This window comes from Cervus elaphus, chromosome 12, assembly GCF_910594005.1.
Source record: "Cervus elaphus chromosome 12, mCerEla1.1, whole genome shotgun sequence".
NCBI lineage: Eukaryota > Metazoa > Chordata > Mammalia > Artiodactyla > Cervidae > Cervus > Cervus elaphus.
The window spans coordinates 30,134,309-30,158,385 of record NC_057826.1 but is presented as its reverse complement, the minus strand read 5'-3'; the positions used below and the strand labels follow the sequence as shown (position 1 = coordinate 30,158,385).

General features: G+C 42.2%; 1 protein-coding gene and 1 pseudogene across 1 annotated transcript in view; one reads left to right on the top strand and one right to left on the bottom strand.

Moving 5' to 3' along the window:
* The window catches only part of LOC122704983, a 62,376-nt pseudogene extending 46,950 nt beyond the window's left edge, over positions 1–15,426 (top strand).
* Positions 1–24,077, bottom strand: part of RTN1 (reticulon 1) — a 242,343-nt gene that overhangs the window by 81,067 nt on the left and 137,199 nt on the right. The window contains exon 3 of the mRNA XM_043920790.1: positions 21,740–22,489. Coding sequence (XP_043776725.1) covers positions 21,740–22,489 — 750 coding nt within the window. The remainder of the gene's footprint in view (positions 1–21,739; positions 22,490–24,077) is intronic.

The window sequence follows — 24,077 nt, the reverse complement described above, 5'->3', positions numbered from 1 at the left end:
CTGACTTTCCCTGACACAAAGATCAGGAGGAAAATCCACTTCTCACAAAAGTTGCACCAAAGACCATAAAAATACCATTTTGATGCCAACTGAGCATATTGGATTGGGGGGAGGGGAGGAGAAGTGAGTAATTAGAAAGCTGGACCATTAATATAAACACTCAGCAAAAAGCAGCATTTATAGTTTCTAGTTAACCCAACAAGCACTTTCTTGGCTTTGAAAAATAGTACTCAACTGGATGAAAATTTTATATACAGTAAGGGTAATAGAATGGACTTTAAACTCTCTTTTACATACACAAAAACCTTATTAAAAGCACCCCAGAGAGTGGAGGATAAATAAGACATTCAACAGCTTCCCCCTGTTCCCAAAATCAATTTTACTTTTGCTTTCATGCAGCCTACCACGAGCTCCCAGGCATAGGGCAGAGGAGCTGTGCATCCTTAGGAATGAACACAGCACCAACCTACTTCACTTTGCAGCTACCCTGGGATCAGCCTCTACTGAGGTAAGCATTTTTATTTGATTATACAGAAGGCTAATGAGTCTCTGAAGTTATCCAGTGACTTCAAGTACACTGTATAAACAGAAAAACAGGGATAAAATACATTTTTACCATTTGTTCAACTCCCACTGGTGTACTATCACTACAGTATCTAGTGATGGTATTCAAGCTATTGAAGCAATGATTCTGTTTATGTGGCTCATTTCACAGGAAGTCAGAACAAACACTGTCATCACTGCAGGACAATCCAATCTTTCTCCTCAAGGTAAGAAAGGGATAGGAATCATTAGTCTGCTAATACTTTTCCCTGCCCCAGATTTTTTAAGATATTGGAAAATCAGGCCAGTAAGGTCAGAATATTCATACAACATCTTAATCATGGCAATGTAAATCAGTAACATAGAGAGAGCCAGGAAAGGTATGGCTTTTATTGTTCTTATAACACTTTATTGCATTAATTTGTGTATTTGTCTGTCCTTACAAATGCCTCATGGGCAAAGACTGTTATCTTATTATCTTTGTCCAGTCACAGCCCCATCGCAACCATGCAGTAGGTGCCAGAGATTTGATTCTTGAATGAATGAATGCACACTTGAACGTGTTAGTAGATTTAACATGTGTGAGCAAACACACAGAATACACACACTGGAATCCAACATGGGTTGTTCATAGATCTAACTACATAATTCAGAAGATCCTTTGTTTCTAATGATAGGAATATTAGCAATCTCCATGTGCTCAATGTTTTGTTGCAAACTGATCTTTAAAGAGAGTAGATACAGAGAAATGCACTGAACATCTTAACACTTTTCCCTCCTCTGACACCCAATATGATTGAACTTAAAACTGACAGCATTTGTAGTGAGAATTAATCATAATGGTACCTGGTGCTATTATTTACATTTCCATTTGTATTTATTCTAAACCCTGAAAGGGTTGAGGGTTAGTGGAATATTCACTTAAAAGCAACTTCTGGAGAGTAGGTTCTGACTTAAAGTCCTCGGGTGTCCCCACAGAACCTAGCAGACAATTAGACACATATAGGAGCTCTAATTACATGCTGAATTACAGCTCACCTAAACCAAATCCAAGGTCCACCAAGTTTCAAAGCAACAGCACAAACTGTCTGACCTCTCTCAAAGGACAGATTTTTCATCTATGTAATGTTTCTGCTTAATGTTAAGATAACTGATTAACTAACAATAAGATGACTTTAACGAGAGCCTCAAGGCGCAGGGTTGAAGGGTGCATTTGTTGTCCTTGTTAGTGACCTTAAGGATAGAGGTGTTCATTGCAATATTTTATTAATTCTGTCATCTATCTTTGACCATCCTATTTATTTATTTATTTTTACCAATTACTTTTATTAGTTGGAGGCTAATTACTTTACAATATTATAGTGGGTTTTGCCATACATTGACATGAATCAGCCATGGATTTACATGTGTTCCCCATCCTGAACCCCCCTCCCACCTCCCTCCCCATCCCATCCCTCTGGGTCACCCCAGTGCACCAGCCCCGAGCACTTGTCTCATGCATCCAACCTGGACTGGTGGGAATGCAAACTAGTACAGCCACTATGGAGAACAGTGTGGAGATTTCTTAAAAAACTGGAAATAGAACTGCCATATGACCTTGCAATCCCACTCCTGGGCATATACACCAAAGTGACCATCCTATTTAAAGCAGCTCCCCTTAGCCTGCTTTATTTTTTAATTCACAGCACTTACCACTATACTATAATATGTGTTTCCTTGTATACTGTTAGACTCCTCCACTAACTGAACTCCACGGGAGCAGGGCATCTGCTTTGTTTGCCACTCTCCCCCTGACCCCCACGGTGCCTCAGAAAAAGCCTGGCATGTTAATAGGCTTTTGAAAATAATTTACCTTGTGATGCTGCTGAATTTACAAATATTCACTCATCAACAGTCAGGCTATCATTTGAGATAAAGCAAAGAGGTCTAGGAATGTGTTAACTGCTTGATAATTATCACACATATATGAATGCATGCACGCGCACATCCCACTAAATCGAAACTGAAATCTTCAGGAAATGAACACCTAGAGCCAAGGGAACATGCTCCTCTGACGAAAGCCTCAGCCAGTGATCAGTAGGAAGGAACACGGCCAAATATTTAAAAAGATTTGGAAAGAGATTTGCTGCGTTCTATTAGGACTAAAAAAAAGGAGGGGAGGAATAGCTGCAAATAAACCAGATGGGGTAGAATGCCATGAAACTTACAGCAGATGGCACTAAAATATTAAACTAACATTTCCTTATGCTCCAAGCTGAGCTCTATGTTAACACTGATTAGGAGAATGAGTCTATTTAAAAACATGCAGATGAAAAATGAATCTGGTATTGTTAAACTGTTCTGCTAAAAACAACTCCAAGCATTAGCATCTAACATGCTTTCACACTAGCGGTATGTTAATGTTATTCAGGCAAGGTTATGTCTAACAAAACCACCTAGAATAGGAGGGAAAAAACCTCACAGTCTCATGAATCTATTCAAAAGCAAGCTCAGTGTGGTAAAGCGGTGAAAATCTGCTTCTCTGATCTCCATAGCAACAGCAGCAACCCTCAGATAGACATTTTAAAAACCAGATTTGTTTTCCTCTTTTCCAAGTACCTTTCCATGATATTTTTGGATACTGTTGAAATACAACTGACACTGCATAAGGTGTAAACACACTGCCTGTTCCAACTGCTTCATTATTAGATGGGGTGGCTTGTTCTTTTCTCACTTAACCCACAACGGTGATGTCGCTGTCAACAGCACAGCACCTGGCTCTCTGGGGATGCCCCAGAAAAATACTGTCAACTGAAAGCCAGGCTTAAGAATATTTATAGCTTGGCATGGGCTACCCAGTTGGAGAAGAAGATACCCTCAAGATTTATAAACCATGCAAAGTAATCAGCATATTATCCATCTGCTTTACAAATATTATGTAAGGCTGCCACCTAAAAAGGAGCCATAGAATACTCACTTTCTCACTGAATCTGAGGTATAAAGACTATCAAGTCCCAGTCACAATAAAAAGGTAGGGAAAGAATTTAAAATAGGACCATGTAAACAGGTGTGCGCTGAAGAATTCTTTCAATTCTTCTGTATTATTAGTCTGTATGCTTGAAAATTTTCATATTAAATATTGGGAAAAAAGAAAATATTTCTAATCATCATATAAAACACTAACCAAGGGAAGTCTTCACTGTTTCATGTTCTTATTACAGTTAGTATGGTTGAAAAATAGAAGAGGGATATTTGTTCATTGGCTAACTAAAAGTGACCAACTGAAAAAATGTAGAGGATTCTTAAAGAAATTTAAATATGAACTGGGCATCAGATATAATAGTGGTCCTGTGGTTACATAAGAAATGTTCCTAGTTTTAGAGAGTGCACTGAAGTATTTAGGAGAGGAAACATATTGGTGGCTCTGACTTAATTTTCAAATGCTCCCCCCCAAATTAGGTGAAACATGATAAAAATGGTACTGTTAAATTTTGTAGCTCTACATTTGGAAATTCATTATACTATTCTCTCCAATGTATCTCTGAAATTTTCTATAATAATCTATTTTAAATATCTTGAAAAAAAATAGAAGCATGAGTGCTCATTCAAATCACAGGTAAGAATTAAGTATTTGAAGGGTCAACCCTAATCTTGTCTCCTTTAGAGAATGATTAAAATACATACTATTTTAAGCACTTTGTCAGTGCTTAAATGTTATTGTGAAATACCCTGTGTGGATTTCTGGAGTGGGCTAATGAACTATTATTTTTGAAAGCATGCAAATGTTGGACAAAGAAAATGAAGCAAAATCTACCAAGTAAGCAAGATATTGTAAGAAACCTCCCTAGATGGGGACAGAAATACTGCATAAGTCCTGCCTCTGCTTGGTGCCAGTATGCCTGCTTCCAGGGGACCAGGCAGACAAGAGACTGCCCTGGAGTGGAAGAATGTCAAAGTTTCCTCCCCACTCAGGATAACTGAAAGCATATAACAAAAAAAAATGGAAGTGATTTTTGAGAGAAATGGCCATCATCTGAAGCATTTTATATAAGAAACCCTCAAGGACTTGTCTGTCTAACTCTAGAGGGGAGATTTCATGTTTATAATTGTGAGAAGGTGGCTAAACCTTGCCCCCAGTGTTATTTCAAATATTCCTAAAGAATCTGATTGTTCAGAAGGTAGTTTCCCATAAAAACAAATCAGAGGGGTGAATCTTTTTTGTGTAGAGTCATGCTTTGAGAAATGAGGAAGAGGCATCTGCAACATTCCAAGTCTGCCATGAATCCAGTCCCTTTTAAAGGAAAGTGTATATGTGTTCATTCTGTGTGTGTGTTAGTTGCTCAGTCATGTCCGACTCTGCGACCCCACAGGCTGCAACTTGTCAGGCTTCTCTGTCCATGGAATTCTCCAGGCAAGAATAATGGAGTGGATTGCCACTTCTTTCTCCAGAGGAACTTCCCCACCCAGGGATTGAACCCTGGTCTCTTGCATTACAGGCAGATTCTTTACCATTTGAGCTATAGGGAAGCCCTACAATGGAAAGTAGTCTTAATGGTTATTTCTGTTTAAGCTGCTACTGCCCTGGTCATTCTGTGTTGAGAGAAATCTGATTGGACCAGAGTTGGGAGCTTAAGCTAAATACTGATGAGGTGAGGTGTGACAGGAGAGCATCAAATGGTGATGAAGCAGTCCACTTGGATCTTCCCCATTTTAGATAACAGAAATGCTGAGTGCACAGAAGGAGGGCAAGATGCTGATGGAGCTCAGGTGCATGGCCAGGCTACTGTGGCTATGATCTGGAGGCCTGCCATACAGCCAGCCTTGGAAGGCCAAGGGGTGATCTACCAAGGGGAGCCCATCTGTGCTGCCTTACCCTTCACAACCACCATTACGATGGCAGCCTGCCTGTACAGAAAACATGATCGAATCATGGAATGTGATAATAATCGCTTCCATTTACAATGTGCCAGGTCTTCTACTAGCCCAAGCTCCTTAAAAACAGTTTCAATGTATTCAATTTATATTTCATTACAATTCAAGAGAGTAGGAATTACTAGCCATATTTTACAGATGAAGCCTGGGAAGTTTTAACCCAGCAAGTGGTAGACTAGGGTTCAAACCCAAAACTGTCTGATTCCAGAGCTCATGCCTTAATCATTATGTAATACAACTTTAATAACAAATCTTATTTTTAATAGGGTTGTGCTATATTCAAAACAACAAGAAGCATTTACTGCAGAAAGTTTTCCCATTTTACGAGGGTTATAAAGTTTCAATAGACTAGTCTTGCACAAATTCCATAGGCTCAGCAAAGAAAAGCTGAACAGTGGCCTACAGTGATGTCACCTTCTACTCTGTCAACTCAAATCTTATATTGGCTTTGTCAGCGGAACCTCAGAAAGTGTCTTTCTTTGCTGACTCCATTTGCCCTTTCCTGGGCTGATCACTCTAGGAAAGCACAACCAAGAGGTAGATGCTCTTCATGAGTAACAGTAGGGGATTCACAAGCAATGTTCTCTTCTTAATTAGCCTATTATTCTTTCATCTTTCACTGGATTCAATAACATTTAAATAAGCTTTTGGAAAAGAGCACAATCTATAAAACACACTGACATACAACAAAATCCCATAATATACTTCTGGGCCTTCATCCATGTGTCTAGAGTCACTGCTTATTTAGTCACCAAATGTTTATTGAGTCTCTACAAACTTATCAGGTGCCATGGTAGGCACTGGAAATAGAGCACCAAAAGAAAGTATGTAATCTCAAAGAGCTTAAGATCTATGTGGTAAGAACAAGAAATAAACAATAAAAATGCATATTTAATATACAGGGTAATGATAAGTACTATGAAGATCTACAGTAGGAGGTAATTACACAAGAGGTCTGTGATAGACTTGATGCTCATCCAATTTCCACAGTGTCCCATGCATCAGGGGAGAGTCATTGTTACTAATTCTGGCCAATGGACCGTAAGCAAAAGTGACATGCTTCATTTCCAGGAGGAAGCTTTGAAGAGCTAATGTGCCCCTCCAGCTCTTTCCCCTCACGTGGAAACCTGGGAAGCTATATGTTGATATTCAGTGGCATGGGAGGGAAGAAGCTTGGATCCCTTTGTAACTGGATAAAAAAAGAGCCCCCATCAATGAGCATCAGATTTTATATGAGCTAGAAACAAACATCTGTTGAGATAAGCCATTGAAATTTGAGGGTTTCTTACTGAAGTATGGCCTAACTCAAACAAACAAAGTACAGAACACTGGAGCCTGGGGAGAGACAAATGAGACTATTGGGAGCCCATACACCATGGATGGAGTTAACTCAGTGACAGTAAACCCTCGATAGACATCTTAAATCATCCAAGGGATATTAAAAGTACTCATCTACAGATGTAATACTCAAAGATTATATTCTGGGATATTTAGAGTAGGGCCTAAGCATGTGTATCCTGGGAAAAAAAAACTACTCAAAAAGATGATCAATTGGGTCCGTTGGCTTTAAGAAACCTCCCTATGGGCAACCCATCCAACAATATGCTTAGGAACGAGCTTATTAGTGAGATCAAGTCAACTTCATATTAATCATTGGAAAACAGCCAATCAAACTTTAGCATATAGAGACAACCTGTAAGATAGCTGAAATATCATGAAAGAATTTTTGTACTAAATGAGTAGCTGGATTAGATTCTTCCAAAGCTCCACTCACTGTATAGTTATTATTAACATAAATATTTAAATGGTAATATAATGAGAGGGTAATAACTTAAATCATCTAAATTAATTATCACAAGAATCCTGTGATGCAGGTACTATTCTCCCCTTGGAACAAGCGAAAAAATCTACTGCCGAAAATCACACAGCTAGTAACAAATGGTAGAAATAGGATCCAAACCCAGCTGGCTCATGATATGCAGTCAAAACAATACAGAGTTTGGAGCAAGGTACTCTAGATAAGGGGCTGCTGGACAGCAAACACTGGGCACGGGCTCAGGGGGTAGCTGCTCTGATTCTAGTTAAGGATCCAAGTCCTTAGAGAACAGAGCCGTTCACAGGCTGCCAACGTGTGGTGGAAATTTTCAGTGAAACAATCTACTCTTCTTGCCCCAATTCTGTGCTCACCAGGCAACAGTGAGCTTATCTCCACACTGGGGTGGAGTTCTCCTGATAATCTCCAGGTAGACTGGAAATGGGCATTCTGGTTTATACCAGATTCAGATACATTTGTGTTTCAGAACACTTAGTCTTGGACTGAGAAAACTACTCTCTAGAGTGGACCAGCTCTACCCTAGGGTGGTTCATTCCTTCAGATCTATTACATAGAAGGAATCACACAATAGCTTGCTAACACATAAAAAAAGAATTGGTTTGTCAAATTACCTCTATAGTGCACTCTAGGAAATGGAGAGTATCAAGGACGCCAGGGAAATAGACAGAAAATGCATTTTTGAAAAGGAAGCAGGTGATCTCAGGAGCACTGGGTTCCAAAGTGGGGGTCTTGAGTAGCTGCGGGTCAGGGATAGACCAGATGTGGGAGGTAGAGGACCCCAGGATCCTGCCTTGGGTTAGCCCTATCAGTGGGACTTCTTCAGTTCTCCCAGTGTTCTGTCTCACAGAAACTTTCTGTGCTTCTGTTCTAGTGGACCTGAGGGTCACCAGCAGGGATGCTTTTCAAAACTCCAGAGAACATCAACTATTCACCTTGTGGTTATTAAAGATCTGTTCAGTTTTTATGACAATATTTAGATAAGTAGCAACAGAACATCTTGAGGTCAAGAGTGTCATTTTCTAATTTGCTCAGAGTTACCTCACCAGTATTTCTAACAGTAGGATCAATTAGCATCATCGAAGGAGAGTACAAAGGAGAAAGGTAGAGAGAAGGAGAGGCAAAACATAAAAATTATACAACTGTGGAACATATGGTCCAATATACATTCTAACTATAGATCTTCTTTCTTAACCTCACCTTTACATCATGAGTTACCATACTAGTCAAGATGAGGCTGGTTATGGTAACAAATAACCCTTACCATGGGAGAAATCTGTTTTGGGACTAACTTAATAGAGCAATATGTGTGTTCATTAGCAGGCAGCTTCCCTCCAAGCAGTCATTCAGAGGCCCAGGCTCCTTCCCTTTTGTCATCCCTCACAGCCTAAAGGAAGAAAAGACACAACTACATCTTAGCCACCTTGCCCCAGATGTGACCCACATCACTTCCACTTACATTCCACTGATAACAATCAGGTGTTTAGCTTCATCTACATGCAAAGAGGGCTAGAAAATGCAGTGGCTGACTAAACAGTGTTACCCAGCAGTGATGCTACACTACGGAAGTGAAGTGAAAGTGAAAGTCACTCAGTCGGGTCTGACTCTTTGAGACCCCATGGACTACACAGTCCATGGAATTTTCCAAGCCAGACTACCGGAGTGGGTAGTTGTTCCCTCCTCCAGGGGATCGTCCCAACCCAGGAATGGAACCAGTGTCTCCTGCACTGTAGGTGGATTCTTTACCAGCTGAGCCTCCAGGAAAGCAAACAACTGAAAAGGAAGTATCAATTTGGTAGAAAGTGATCCATGTTTACCTGTTCCAAAATGAGCATTATATAAATCACAAGAACAAATATACAATGGGGAGATAAAACTTACAGTTCAAGTGAACGATCTTATGCCTCAACTTAGAGGCAAATCAGTCCAGATTTGACACATGAACAGTATAGCTGAAATCTGAAGGTATCTTTTTCAAAGAGGACTTGCCATCAGTCTCCAGGGTGTTAGTCTCTGCTGTACTGATGCTAAAGCTGAAACTCCAATACTTTGGCCACCTGTTGCGAAGAATTAACTCATTGGAAAAGCCCCTGATGCTGGGAAAGATTGAAGGTGGGGAGGAGAAGGGGATGAGAGAGGATGAGATGGTTGGATGGCATCACCGACTCAATAGATATGAGTTTGAGTAAACTCCGGGAGCTGGTGATGGACAGAGAGGCCTGGCGTGCTGCAGTCCATGGGGTCACAAAGAGTCGGACATGACTGAGCGACTGAACTGAACTGAACTGAACAGGATCTGAGAGAAAGATGTGGTCTACACAGGTACCAGGGGTTTAGAAGTCAAAGTGAAAGCCAGGATTTTTGGCTTTGTAAGTAGAGCACAGATTTGTGGGATAAATAAAATCTACTCAAATTTTCAAGATTCTGTTTTCAGAGAAATAAGAAAGGGCTTTAAAATGTGGACCCCAACAAAGGGAAGAAAGGGAAAATAAAAAGGACACATCAACAGTGAGGCCATTCTACTTACACCAAAATTATCTAGAACCAAGTTATTTATGATTTTATTTATGTCTAACATTTGAGAAGACTGTGACTCTATGTAAAATGATTTGACCATCACTTGACTAACCTAAAATTTAAAAATTAAAAAAAAAAATTAAATCCTCTCCAAGTGATTGGACTGAATTTCCACATCATTGACCACACTACCACTTGATCTGTGCCTCATACACCACTATAAAACTATTTACAGCAGTATATGTTTAAGATATTAAATCTTAATCTCCAAATTATAAAGCAACCTCACATAGAGAAGCATTTAGGTTTACTAACAAACAAGTCAACTACCTGGAAATCAATTTAGTTGGAAAAGGGCACTGGATCAGAGTCAGGAGACCTTATGTCAAATTTTGGTACTTTTACCCCTGCAATATCACCAAGAACTGATTGTACCTCAAATCCTGACTTCAATATAAAAGGAGGGTGTTGATCCAAAAACTCCAGTTAGTATGAAACTTTGATTCATGAATCCTATATATTATATTTTTTGGCATAGGCAAAGTGGCTAACTTAAAATTAATTCTGGTACAAACCAGGTTATCCTTTTATGAATTTTTTTTTTTTTACCTCTGTCCTTGTGCGTATTTCAAGGAAAACATGGATGACAATTTAAATGATCAATCCCTATACAAATGGTGCAGTCACGTGGACACCATAAAATCACTGAAAGATACATTTTCTTACATCCTAACCCAGGAACTCTGTAAATTTGAAATGTGTAGATTTCAAATCCCAGTGGCTTCAGATGAGGTTAAAAAGTAGAGGTTGGATATTTTCATCACAACCACTGGATGGCAACAGACATTAACAGTAAGAGGGGAAAATCAATATGAAAGCCATTTTTTTTTTAACTTGGTTTTTTCTGTGTTTTTAGATATAGCATCGAATTTCCTACAGATGTTGCTGCTGCTGCTGCTGCTAAGTCGCTTCAGTTGTGTCCAACTCTTCACGACCCCATGGACTGCAGCCTACCAGGCTCCACTGTCCATGGGATTTTCCAGGAAAGAGTACTGGAGTGGGTCCTACAGATGTTAGGGGGAAGTAAACAAAAGTGAATTTGAAAGCAAAAAAAAAAAAAAGATAGTTTTGGAACACATATTCTGCTTTTGTAAGTGTTTTGCATTTAGAACAATCCCCCAAGATTTCAGTGTCCAGCTGAGTTGTAAAAGAGGTACCAGCCAGAAGGGAAGAGTTAAACCAGAATGCTGTATTTACCAGAGTATGCAGGTTTGAGCTGAATTATTTATCAGTGGTAGTGAAATTTCTGATCTTGTGTAAGAAGATTAAGATTGCTACTTCATTTGTCACTGGAAGCATACAGTTCAACCCCAGCCTCAGGCTTTCTCCCTCTCCCACGAATCTTCTAAACTATGGACAGAGGCCATTTGGAGGACTCCTCTGGCCCAGTGAGGTAGGAGACAGTGGGACTCTGGGCTGGACACCTGCTCTCTGTCAAGTGGAGTAAAATTCAAGCTTTGTTCTCACCCAGATACTCCCAAGGACAAAGCTAGTGGTTAAAGCTGAGCTCTGCTAAAGCAAAGAGAAAAGGTACCCACTCCTGAGGTCAAGGAAGACTTCCCTGTCTGCACATGCGCAGAAGGCTTCTTGGAGGTTGAAAAGGGAGGGGACCCCACCCCATAATAAATGTGAACATGCACTCATAGGCCTCTGTGGTGGGATCCATCTTAGCAAAAAGTTGCACACGCATCTTGGGGAGGGTCCATGGACCAGAGAGGTGTGAATAAAGAAACAAGATAATGGGCCAAAGGGAAACAAAGACCCAGAAGGACTTTCCCACGTGAGTGATTTACATCCCTCTGTACTGTGGTTCTCCTCACTCAGGACACCCACACTCCTCTCCAGGTGAGTGTCTGACTTCCTGAGCCCCTCCTCATTAGACAGGATGTCCGTACTCCTTCTCTCTGGGTGTGTATCTCTGCCCTGCTTCTGAGTTGGATAAACTGTTTCCCTGTGTGCTCTTTCATACATTGTGCTGTGTCTCTAATGATAAATGTTGTACCTGCGTTTAGTGTTTGCCTTCTTGAAACATTCTTGCTTTCAAATAGCGGCAAGAGCCAGGGCCACTTTGCTTCTAGCCTCGGGTCCCTGGTGGTCTAGTGGTTAGGATTCTTGGTCTTCATCCAAGCCACCCAGGTTTAATTTCTGGGGAGGGAACTAAGATCTCTTCTCAGGACTGCTCATTGCTCTCCCTCCAAAATCACCAGAAGGCCCCAAACTACTGGGAACATGAACGGTTAGCTAGCTGTGTCCCTGCCTGCCTTTGAAGGTCTTTGTTCTGGAGCCTCTGTGGGGTGGGAAGATAGCAGTAGCACCTCCAGAATAAGCCTGAAAGTCCAGGTTGTGCTCACACTATCCCCCCTCCACTTCTCCTATAAGGAGGTGCAAGTCTCAGAGTTGACAGTATAAATTTTATTCTAAATCCCACATATAAACCATTTAAAAACATCCAAGCTCAATCAGAAAACCTGCCTGGCAGGATTCTGGCCCAGGCCCTGAAAAAGATGGGACACTTAGAGGAAAAAACATGACAAAGATAACTCTGAGGGCTTTGAGAGATCAGTCTCATCACAGTCCCTGGAACAATAGTTCTCAAATTCTGGTGTGCCTAGGATTTACTGGGGAGCCACTTAATGAAGCAGATTCCTCATCCCATTCTTAGGAGATCCTGGGGTGAGCCTAGGAATCCATATTTTATCAAACAGTTTATGATGTCAATGGTCCACAATTGCACTTTGAGAAACACTGTCTAGGAAAACAAATGTCTCCACTGAGTCCCTAATCCACTCTCCCTGCCACATGCCCTCAGTTTCCACGAGAAGAGAGTAAGAGTCCTGGTTCAAGGTTTTCCCTGGCAGAAGAGGACCCCTAGGTCATTTAAAACCCAGAAGGACCATTAAAGAGATAAGACTGACTCAGGAAGCACCGAGTAATCACAAATAACAATAATCAACTGCAGGGTTGAGCCAAAGTTAACTAGAGCCAGTGATATACTTGTTCCCACCTCAGGCTCCAGTTTGAGTATTTGCCTTAAACTACCTTTTCTCTGACTTTATCCTCTGCTCTCTGGCAGGCTATCATCTTTGCTTTGCTTTTTAGTATAATTTTGATCCATATTTGGAACTTCACATTAGACTTTCTGAAGCTTTTGTGAGTTCCTGGCCCTGGCCAAAATTATACCTAACTCTTTTTAAAGAACCAACTTGCTGTCCCCCATCCCTGCCTACCTCACTCTATGTCCTATTTAACTTCCACAGGTACCATATTTGACACTTGTTCCAGCTCCAGTCTCAGCCACTCAAACATCACTGTTACCAAAACACATTAATAACTATTATACCCCCCAATGCTTGGCCATAAAAATATACTAGATATACAGCTCAACCTGTGAGAGAGTATTTCAGAGCCAGCATTACCCAAATAGATGATTTTCCCACAGTAGACTTAAAAAATTGGCTTCAGTGACTAAAGAAACAGCATTGAGGTTTGGGATATTTTTCCTATAATAAATATTTTTGTATCTATTTATAATCATTATGGTGACAAAAATTGAAATATAATTTGAGAGATGTGGGAATAAAGTCACCCCAAATACCAATCCACTGTTATCAGTAAGTCCAATTAAGACAATCATCAAAATAAACTTCAAATTCAGCCATTCCTCTTCATTTTCATTGCTGCCTCCCTCTCCCTGTCATATCATGATAAAGACCAAACTTGGCATTGTGGTCTGGGCATGAAAGGGCACTGCCAACCTTGTTGCCGCTGTTTAGTCACTAAATCATGTCCAACTCTTTTGAGACCCCATGGGCTATATCCCACCAGGCTCCTTTGTTCATTGGATTTCCCAGGCAAGAATATTGCCATCTCCTCCTCCACGGACCTTCCCAACCTAGGGAACGAACCTATATCTCCTGCATTGCAGCAGATTCTTTACCACTGAGCCACCAGGGAAGCCCAACAACAACAACAACAACAAAAAAACAACTCTAACTATGTAGACTTTTTTTTTTTTTTCAGTTTCTAGAATGCTCCCAGAACTTTCTTGCCTGTAGCTTTTGCATTGTCTATTGTCCAGAACATTTTAAAATGATGTCCTGCCATAGTTGATTCCTTAGTTTCCTCCTCTCTGACCAAGTTCCACTACCACCAAGTACTCTCTCATGAGAATACATCATTCTGTTGATTGCTATTTAATGCCAGCCCCTCACCCACTCAGATGAAGCCCTGCAATTGGTGGATTCATGTCTGCCTTGGTCATCACTATATTGCCTGGGTCAGACAGGCAGTACACCATATTGACTGAAGCAAAGGAAGGAAGAATGAATTGAACTGGTGAGGCCTTCCTTTGGTGGCGCTGGCATAACCTTAGGTGAAATGTATGTTATCTGTGTTACAGCAGTGTTCTGTGGGGTTACAAAGATAGAATTCAGAAGCAGAGACCAATAACTGTGAGTGTCCCACCAAGATTTACAGGAAAGTGAGGTTAGCATTTGAAAGGAGTGGAGAATCCTCTGGAGTCTTGATGCTGAGAATTACAGGTACGTGGATTGTATTCTCCAATCTCCATGACTGCATCAGTAAGCAAAGATGATTTATGTGAAGGATAAAGGGAATAGATAGAGAATCAGGATCACCATCTAAATAGGGTCATTATTTCTCAGAGGCACCAGAACATCTGCCATCTGGGAACTCTTATCTCTACACGCAAGTTGGACTTGGATCCATCTTAAGGGCTTATCTATGCCCCACTCAGTGATAGACTTCATTTTTGGGGGCTCCAAAATCACTGCAGATGGTGACTGCAGCCATGAAATTAAAAGACACTTGCTCTTTGGAAGAAAAGTTATGACCAACCTAGACAGCATATTAAAAAGCAAAGATAGCTCAGTCAGACAGGCGCAGAGACACTTCTGGAAGTAACATTGCGAGAACCAAGGAGAACCTCAAGTTCAGTTCAAACTTGTTTTGGTTGATGATGGTGGCACTGGAAAAACTACGTTCGTGAAGCATCATCTGACTGGTGAATTTGAGAAGAAGTATGTGTTGAGGTCCATCCTTTTGTGTGCCATACCAACAGAGGACCTATTAAGTTCAGTGTATGGGGTCCAGCTGGTCAGGAGAAACTTGGTGGGCTGAGAGATGGCTATTATATACAGTCTCAGTGTGCCATTATAATGTTTGACGGAACATCGAGAGTTATTTACAAGAATGTGCCTAACTGGCATAGAGATCTGGTACGAGTGTGTGAGAACATCCCAATTACATTGTGTGGCAACAAAGTGGATATTAAGGACAGAAAGGTTAAGGCAAAGTCAACTGTCTTTCACCGAAAGAAGAATCTTCAGTACTATGACATTTCTGCCAAAAGTAACTACAACACTGAAAAGCCCTTCCTCTGGCTTGCTAGAAAACTGATTGGAGACCATAACTTGGAGTTTGTCGCCACACCTGCTCTCGCCCCGCGAGAGGTGGTCATAGACCCAGCCTCGGCAGCACAGTATGAACACGATTTAGAGGTTGCTCAGACAATTGTTCTCCCGGATGAAGATGATGACCTGTGAGAAAGTGAAGCTGGGGCCCAGCATCAGAAGTCTAGTTTTATAGGCAACTGTCCTGTGATGTCAGTGGTGCAGTGTGTTTACCACTTTTTTATATAGCTAAGCAGAACTTAGCTTAATCTTTGCTTAATCTTTGGATGCTGAAGGAGATGGATGGGCTTTGCAGTGAATGTGGCAGTTTGAAAAAAAAAAAAAAAACAACCTTCATTTTTCGGACCTGCATATTTAGGTGTTTTGGAACGCCGTTGTTTCCTCCTTAAGTTTGAAATATAAGACTGCTATAGTCACATGACAATATTGAGAGGTGGAATCTTGTTTGTTACTGTCATTCCCATTCCTTTTCATTTAGAATCAGAATAAAGTTGTATTTCAAATATCTAAAAAAAAAAAAAAAAAAAGCAGAGACATTACTTTGCCAACAAAGGTCCGTCTAGTCAAAGTTGTAGTTTTTCCAGTAGTCATGTATGGATGTGAGTTGGACTATAAAGAAAGCTGAGCACCGAAGAATTGATGCTTTTGAACTGTGGTGTTGGAAGAGACTCTTGAGAGTCCCTTGGACTGCAAGGAGATCCAACCAGTCCATCCTAAAGGAAATCAGTCCAGAATATTCATTGGAAGGACTGATGCTGAAGCTGAAGCTCTAATACTTTGGCCACCTGATGCAAAGAACTGACTCATTTGAAAAGACCCTGATGCTGGGGAGGACTGAAGGCAGGAGGAGAAGGGGATGAGGATGAGATGGCTGGATGGCATCACCAACTCAATGAACATGAGTCTGTGTAAACTCCGGGAGTTGGTGATGGACAGGGAGGTCTGGCGTGCTGCAGTCCATGGGGTCACAAAGAGTCGGACACGACTAAGCAACTGAACTGAACTGATGCCCTGCTCTGTGCCCAGGCGAGACTTACTAGGGGGTTGGGTTCATTGTGCCCCAAGGACTTGTCATCAAAATATTACAACAACAATTTTGGATCTATATATACATCCTGTAGGTGAAGTGTCAAAAATATCTGTCCCTGGAAATAGTTTAAGTGCTGGGTCACCAAGCAAGTCTCTTCAAGGTTGAGAAGGAAACCTTCCCAGGGTCCTGCAGCCACTATTTAAAAAACAGATCAATATGCAATCTGGGACAATGCTAACCTTGTGACTGTTTCAGAAGGAAAAACCAATAAGGTGAACTGCCTATTGGCAGCCTCATTCTGTGCTGCTAAGACAGGAGAATACCTTCTATCACTGGGCAGCATCACATAAAAGTAACTTAATAGCTTTGAATAGTCTAAAATGGAAGGTTCAATGTCTCCATCTAAATATTTACACTGCATACATCCTCACAGAAGCCAGACTTTATCCAGCAGTTTCTGGTCCATCTTGTAGAAAGCTGGCATGGGGAAGCAGCTATAATATCCTTGGGCCAATATCCTTGAGCCAATTATGAAACTTGCATTGTGAAAGAAAGATTCTGCCCAAGAATCTTTATGGCCTGTTTTACTAATACAGTTTCATGGAAGCAAATAAATACGGGACTAAAGTATATTAACTTAAAAAAAAAAAACAATTACAAAAAGAAAAGTAAATGGGTCACACTTATTCTGGTTCTCTCCAAAATATTTTAGGACAGAAGCAATATCTAGTATATTAAAAATAATGAAAAGTAATAATAAACATCATAGTAATAATAAACATCATAAATGCTAGGTCTTTTTGAGAAGATCTCCATCTGGAAGTCTTGCAAATCACTCCCCTAAGGAGATAAGCTTTTCCCTGCCACAGAGGGCTAAGCCCGGCAAGCTCTGGCTGCTGCAGCTGGTGCCTGCAGAGAGAAGGTGCAGAGGCCTGCCTCCCAGGGCACAGGAAGGGATGCAAACAGCCGAGTGCCCCTCACTCTCATTAAAAAACACCATATGCCTAGGGCATGCTCACCAAGGTGTTTTTCACTACAGGTTGGGCTGCTTAGCTCATCTGCTTACAGACAGAATTCTCTTTAGCATGCTTATTAAAAGTGCAAGCTTATGCTCATCGTGATGTTGCAGTTCTAGGGTAGGGGCCAAACAGGAATCTGCATTTTCAGTCAGCACTGCAGGAGACTATGAGGTTCCCCATGCTGAGGCAATGCTTTGGGAACCACTGGCTTCAACCAGTATTTCTCAAACTGGGATCACTGGATGCCCTATTGAAAGTTCCAAATAGCTTTTTTTTTTTTTTTTACATTTTGCACTTTGTTTTTGATAATTTTTCAAATATTAAGAGCATCCTGGATAATGTGGATAATTTTATAGCCAAATACTACTGCAACACTTCCACTGAAGTTTTACAATCAGGTTCTACTTCTAACTTGGTCTCAGGCCACTGAGTCTTTACTCAGTCTTTACTCAGATCCAGATCTGATCTGAATATCCACAACAGAGTGAAGCCTGAATGATATCCCTTCATTCACTCAGGAAGGGAATAGAAGAAGGAAAGGAGCAGATTTTGACAAAGGACATCAATGTACTAAATGGGAGGTGGAGGGGGGTAGTTTATAGGACGTTCACTAAAAAGTGAGGAAATGGAAAAGCCCAGAATGAAAGACTTCTCCAAAGCCTGGGAGGTGCTACACATGAGGCAGTGGCTGAACACCTGTGTGGATGAGAGCAAGGAAATGAGGCACGAAGGAAGACGGGGAAAGAACTCAGGTCAAACAAAGGAATCGGAAGGAAGGTAGCAAAAGAGACTGGGGAAAAGGTCAGAGACTGAGGGGATAACCAAGAAGGAGAAACATCAGGGAGCTAAAGGAGGACAAGTTTTGAGACGAGAACAGTCTTCATGTGAGCTGGTATTGTCCTGATTTTACTGCTAAAAGAAGTAAGTTAAAATAGTCTGTCCAATATGATATCACTTGTGCAACAAAAGACCGTGTATACCGAAAGACACAAAGAAAATTTCTGAAAGCAGTAAGAACAAAAACAGAAGCCTGCAGTTATCTCTCAGACTTAGAAGTGTAACACAGGGTCGGGAGAACTTAAACTTTTTATTTTGCACCATTTCTTATGTTATATTTATTTTGAACATATATTATTTTATCACTAATGCTTTAAGGACTGTTCAGCAGTACAACATTAAAGTACTCAGGAGAACAAGAAAGATGCGACTGAAAAGAGGTCTTTTGGGGAGATAAGAAGGTGGTTGTTGGTGACCTTCTTCAGAACAGTTTCAGGTCGAAACGTTAATACTGACTACCATGGTCTAAAATATTGCTTCTCAAGCTTTAGCGTGACTAGGAATCACTTGGACATCTTGGTAAAATGCAGATTCTAATCAGTAGGTAGGTCTGGGAAGGAGCTTGACATTTCTAACAGGCTCCCACGTGACATCCCAGTGGCTGGTCTGACACTATGTTTTTGAACTGTAAGGAAAAGTAATCAGAATGCTGGGAATGGAGGTGAGTACCCAGAGACCACTATTTTTCAAAGAATGCTCTGTAGGCAATGAACCCTACACCACACTCTAATAAAAGATTCTGCAATCAAATAGGTGGAAATATACTGCATATCCACCCTGATGAGTCACATTGGGTATTAATGTTTTATTGAGAATTTTTCATTTGTTTTCAACTAAGACATTCCTAAAAGGGTCAACCTTGCAACAGTGAAAATTTATCTGCCCTGTCATGTTCTTAAGAGGCCATCCCTGAGGGTGTGGGGAAGCAGTAAAACAGGGGAGCAGGAGCTCAGGGGGTGCACAGAGAAGGGAAACTGGAATATGATGAACCACATCTGGTCTTCAGTGCAATAGCAGTGGAGGTCTCCGAAAGGTAAGAAAGCTCCATAAATAGACCTTGTCAGGACAAGCACATGCCAGTAAATAAAGCCCAACGTTCCTTGACAGTATGTGCTATGATGTCGTCAGATATTTGCCAAACCTCATTCTAAATATTTCTGGACCTTTCCAAAACTTAGCCCAGCACCAGCATTAGCAGGATAACTTCAAAGCCAGGGAGAAGAGCATACTTGTGAATATATGAACCTGAATCTATTTACATTGCCAGAGGCTTGAGGAAACCACAGAAGCTGACCTGACCCCACTGCTGCGGGGAGTCGCACTTGACTTGAGCGCAACCCTGCTGTCCACAGACAGTGATTAAGAACAGCCTGGGGGAGGCTGCTCCTCCCACCTGCTGAGGTGGAGCAGGTGGGACCAGAAGAACCCCAGGGCTCCAATAACCTGCTGGCAGCACTGAGTCGTCTGCGCAGCACCGCCAGTGCTCGGCTGCCTCAGAACAACCTTTCAGACTCTCTTCACAGATAATGAGGCTGAGAGCGCCGAGTTTCAGTGGGAGACTGGATTTCAAAGGATCTCTCAGTGTGGAGGAGAGCAGAGGCTATTCACCGTGGTATGCCTTAATCGTTTGAAAAGACTGCCACTTTCTCCTTTCTAATGTCTAATGTGGCAGCAGAGGGTCCAAGCCACATGGGGCAATTTGCACAGGGATTAGAATGGTACCAGAATCAACTGTAAAATACGCTCTGAAGCCTTTGCATTCACCGCGGTACTTCTCCATCGCATTAGCTCTTTATTGGACATTTGGTCGCTCAGTCAGTCCATACTTGTCTCTAACATCAGCTACTAACATTTAATTGCTACTAACATCAGCTGCCATACTTGTCTCTCAAATATACTAATGAGGGGAATGGGCCTGCACAATACCATTCTCTCTTTATTAGACTTCAGATTTCCTTACTTTGAGGATAAATATACTCGAGCAGCGCCGTGCACATGTGACCATTTCACTATGGGGATGCTAATTACGGGATAAAATGGAGACACACGCCTGTTACAGTACAGTGATATGAACCCATACTCTGAATGACTCAAGCGCTCCTGCTTCAAGCTCCCTGAAAGCTGCAGGGCCCTGTCCCACCACAGTCAGAGTGGTGGCAAAAGAATCCAAATTAGTTCTAATATTCATGCAACAAATACACATTTCCACTACTAAGTATGTCACAGAAAAGCCTCCCTACTGCACACACTAAATACACTTTAAACTCTGAGGGATGAGTTATTTGGGATATCAGGAGTCAATTATGTCAGCCCCCATGTGATGCCATGTGTCTAGGCCACCAGTAACCATGCAGCAGGGCTATCTTTTCATTTCATTCCTCCTGTTTCCCCCTTTGCAATGTGTTCATTTTAAAGAATTTAGAAGCGCGCTTCCAATCTATAATGAGAAAGATTTTGTCCTCTATTTTTATATGAGGCACTTTAATTGCTACTAACATCATTGAAGTTAGCATATAAACAGGAAGGAGGGTGTTACCCTCAGAATCATTTATCCTTAAAAAGAAAAATACTTCTAAAAAAAAAAACCACAAACACACACACACACACACAAAGCAGAGGAGACGGATGAGAGGGGACCTGGAATAGAGTTTAGAGTTTGTTTTCAAGTTCCACCTGGAGGTTCTTCTACCCAGGATCTGGGGAGAGATTGTGTACCTTCAATGTAGCCCCATTAACTAGACTGTGCAGTGCCTAATTTATTACTGCTCACTTGACTTTAATTCCCTTCCTGAATTCCGTAACACAGCTGCAACCCGGTGTGGAGAATGACTTGGGGGTAAGAATGCCCAAAAGACAAAGTAATGACTTCCATTTTTTCTGAATTTGAAGACTTCTTTCAACTTAAGATCTCTCATAGGAAAAATGTAATGGCCAGATTAAAATCATTCTAAGTAAAAAGTGACTTTAAAATTAGTCACCTTAGGTCTCACTGAGGGACAAGAGAAACTCTGTTGTTGTGGTTGTTTTGTTTGTTCTTGGTAAGAGAAAGGATGACGCTGAGATCCTCTTGGTCCATTTAAGAAGCACCTTTGGTTGGCAAAATGGAAGTGCTAATGGTGGGTTTCAGCACCTAGAGGGACTGTAAGCCCACCCCATCCCTGAGGGAGTGGGAAGCTGGAAATGAGCCTTAGACAATAACAAACCCCATTCCATCCCAAGTGAGGAAATCCAGTCCTGGAATGAAAGGAGGGACACATTCACTCCATTCAGGAGATCTTGGAGTGTCCACAAAACCGTTTATTATTGGAGAGGCTAGGGTTCAGCCAGCCAGCCGTAGCTCACAGCACACGGTTTTGCCATGGAAGTTCCAGCTGCGAATCGGAATCCTCTTTTCTCCTCCCCACCCTCTTTGGAATTGTTCTTGGCTAACTGTTCCACCAATTAGGACCTGACTACAGGGCTGAGCCAGACCAATGCCCCTCTGTTGAGTATCTCAGCGCCCCCAGGGGGAGAACTGTAAGCCGACAACCTACTTTAATCAAGAACGCTGTCACTTTACCTTTTTGCTTATTGAGAAACAGCAGAGGGGGCATGATGCCAGGACCCCGAAGCCCGGGGGCCTTTGTGGCCTGGGAGCTTTGGTCGGAACTCGCTGCTTCTACGGGTGCTCGTGGCGCGGTGGGCCCCTCGGGGGTGGAGGCTGGGTCTCCGGACAGCAGCTCCGGGCCGGCTCGCGGGGCAGCCGAGGGGAAACTGCGGAAGGGCTCCTGCTCTGCCAGGCCCCGCTGGCTGGGGGTGCGCTCCTCGGCCCGGGCGCCCGGCTCCTCCCGGATGGCGTCCAGGGCACCCGGCTTCATCGGCGGTGAGTCCTGCTCCCGTTTGGGGCTCTCCTCTGAGGCGGAGGAGGCGTCGCACGACTCAATGATGAGCTCGCTGTCCAGCTCGGCCTCACGCTCCTCCCTCAGGAGGCTGTACTGGATCGACGGCGAGGCCGGCGACGGCGGCGGGCCGCCCACGTGGCCAAAGGTCACGTAACCCGAGGGCAGCGTGTCCTCAGCGGCCAGCGGGTCCTCGGACACCAGCTCGATCTCCGAGTCCCCCGACTCCGCGCTGCTGGCCTCGTGGTCCAGGGGGCTGGGGATGGTGGGCAGCCCAGACCTGGCCTTGGCCTCGGGCCTGTCGACCCCCTGGCCCGCTGGCCGTGGGCTCTCCGTTGTCTCGTAGGATAACCCCTTTGCTTCCTTAATGGCAGTGATCAGCTCATCCTCGGAGATGCCGCATTTCCCCTGGGATTCTGCGGCAGACGGTTCTGTCGTCCCACAGAGCGAAGAAGCGCCAAAGAGGCACACACAAGGACAGACAGATGGACAGGGAGAGAAGAAATAAAACAAAATTCCATTAGGGGAGATATTTTCTCCTTGCTTAAAAAACACATATCTTATTAGCCCCCAAAATAGTCTGTTTCCAGGGCTATGCTAGAAAGGCCACCAGAACTAAAAGGCTAATTACTGTTATGGTCCAATTAGTGTTTCATATACCTATATCTTAATTTAGTTATTTTTAAAAATGACGCAGCAATTTCTTAGCAGTAGCACCTGGCTGATTTTTCTGTTTCAATGTGGGAAACTTTCTAGAAGTCATGGTTTTAATTTCTAATCCGCCTCCAAGGGAAGTTTTCCAGTGTCACAGATTTCATCAGATAATCCTATGTATGCTTGTGTGCTAAGTCACTTCAGTCGTGTCCAGTCTTTGCGACCCTATGGACTGTCATGTACCTGCCAGGCTCCTCTGTCCATGGGATTCTCCAGGCAAGAATACTGGAGTGGGTTGCCAGGCCCTCCTTCGGGGATCTTCCCCGACCCAGGGATCAAGCCCATGTCTCCTAACGTCTCCTGCGTTGGTAAGCCTGTTCTTCACCACTAGTGCCACCTGGGAAGCCCCAATCCGATATATATATCTCTCTAATTTGGCCCACCAGTGTCAACAAATCTGTAATAACTCCTTGTTCATGAACCCCTGTCTATGTTCCCTGCTTCAGTAAGACAAAGAAAGCTAATTTGGATCCTTATGTACAACATGCTTTCCAACCTTCACATTTTCCATAAGAATCAATACATTTATTCTTTTTTAGTGAAAAGTGTAACAAAGTGAAGCAATATAAGGAATAATTTTTTGCCAGTTCCACTAAGCAGGCTGTGCAGACTACCATACTGTGCAATCCCACAAGGGATTCTAATGGTAGAGGCTTCTAATGGTAGAGTCCACTGTCATTCTTTTGTCATCTCTTCACCTCCTCTTGAGAACAAAACCCAACAGTCACATCCCTTGGGCAACTGCCTACCTTCTGTCTGATGTATATTCAGATGGCCCCCAAACCTCATGGGCAATCTTACTGATATTTCTGTCTTAGCTGAAATTACTTGGGATGGCCATGACAACAGTTTTCAAGAGCTTGGTTTTCCCCTTGCCAATGCAACAGGACCTTATGTCAGAATATCCTACCAGTGATTTCTGGCCCTTTTATAAGCAAGAACTACTTGTCATTTCTCCAAAGCTTTGAGGTCACTGGGAGGGTAAAGGATAGACTATTGATGGCTAAGTAAATTGTCACTTTAGGACTATGGGTGGACCCCAATGGATAAAATAGTTTAGATTTGTCTAATTCTCTAAAAACTGAAATGATTTTTACCCTTTATCCATGTATCATTCATTCATCTATTATTTACTGATCGCCTTCTATGTGTTAGGCTCCCTTATAGGCACTTAAGATGTATTAGTGAATGAAACAGGAAACAAAATCTCTGCTTATATTCTAGTGGGAGAAGAATACAATACACAAATAATGCATGTAATAAAAAAAATATATAGTATGTTAGAAGATGTTAAGTGCTATGGAA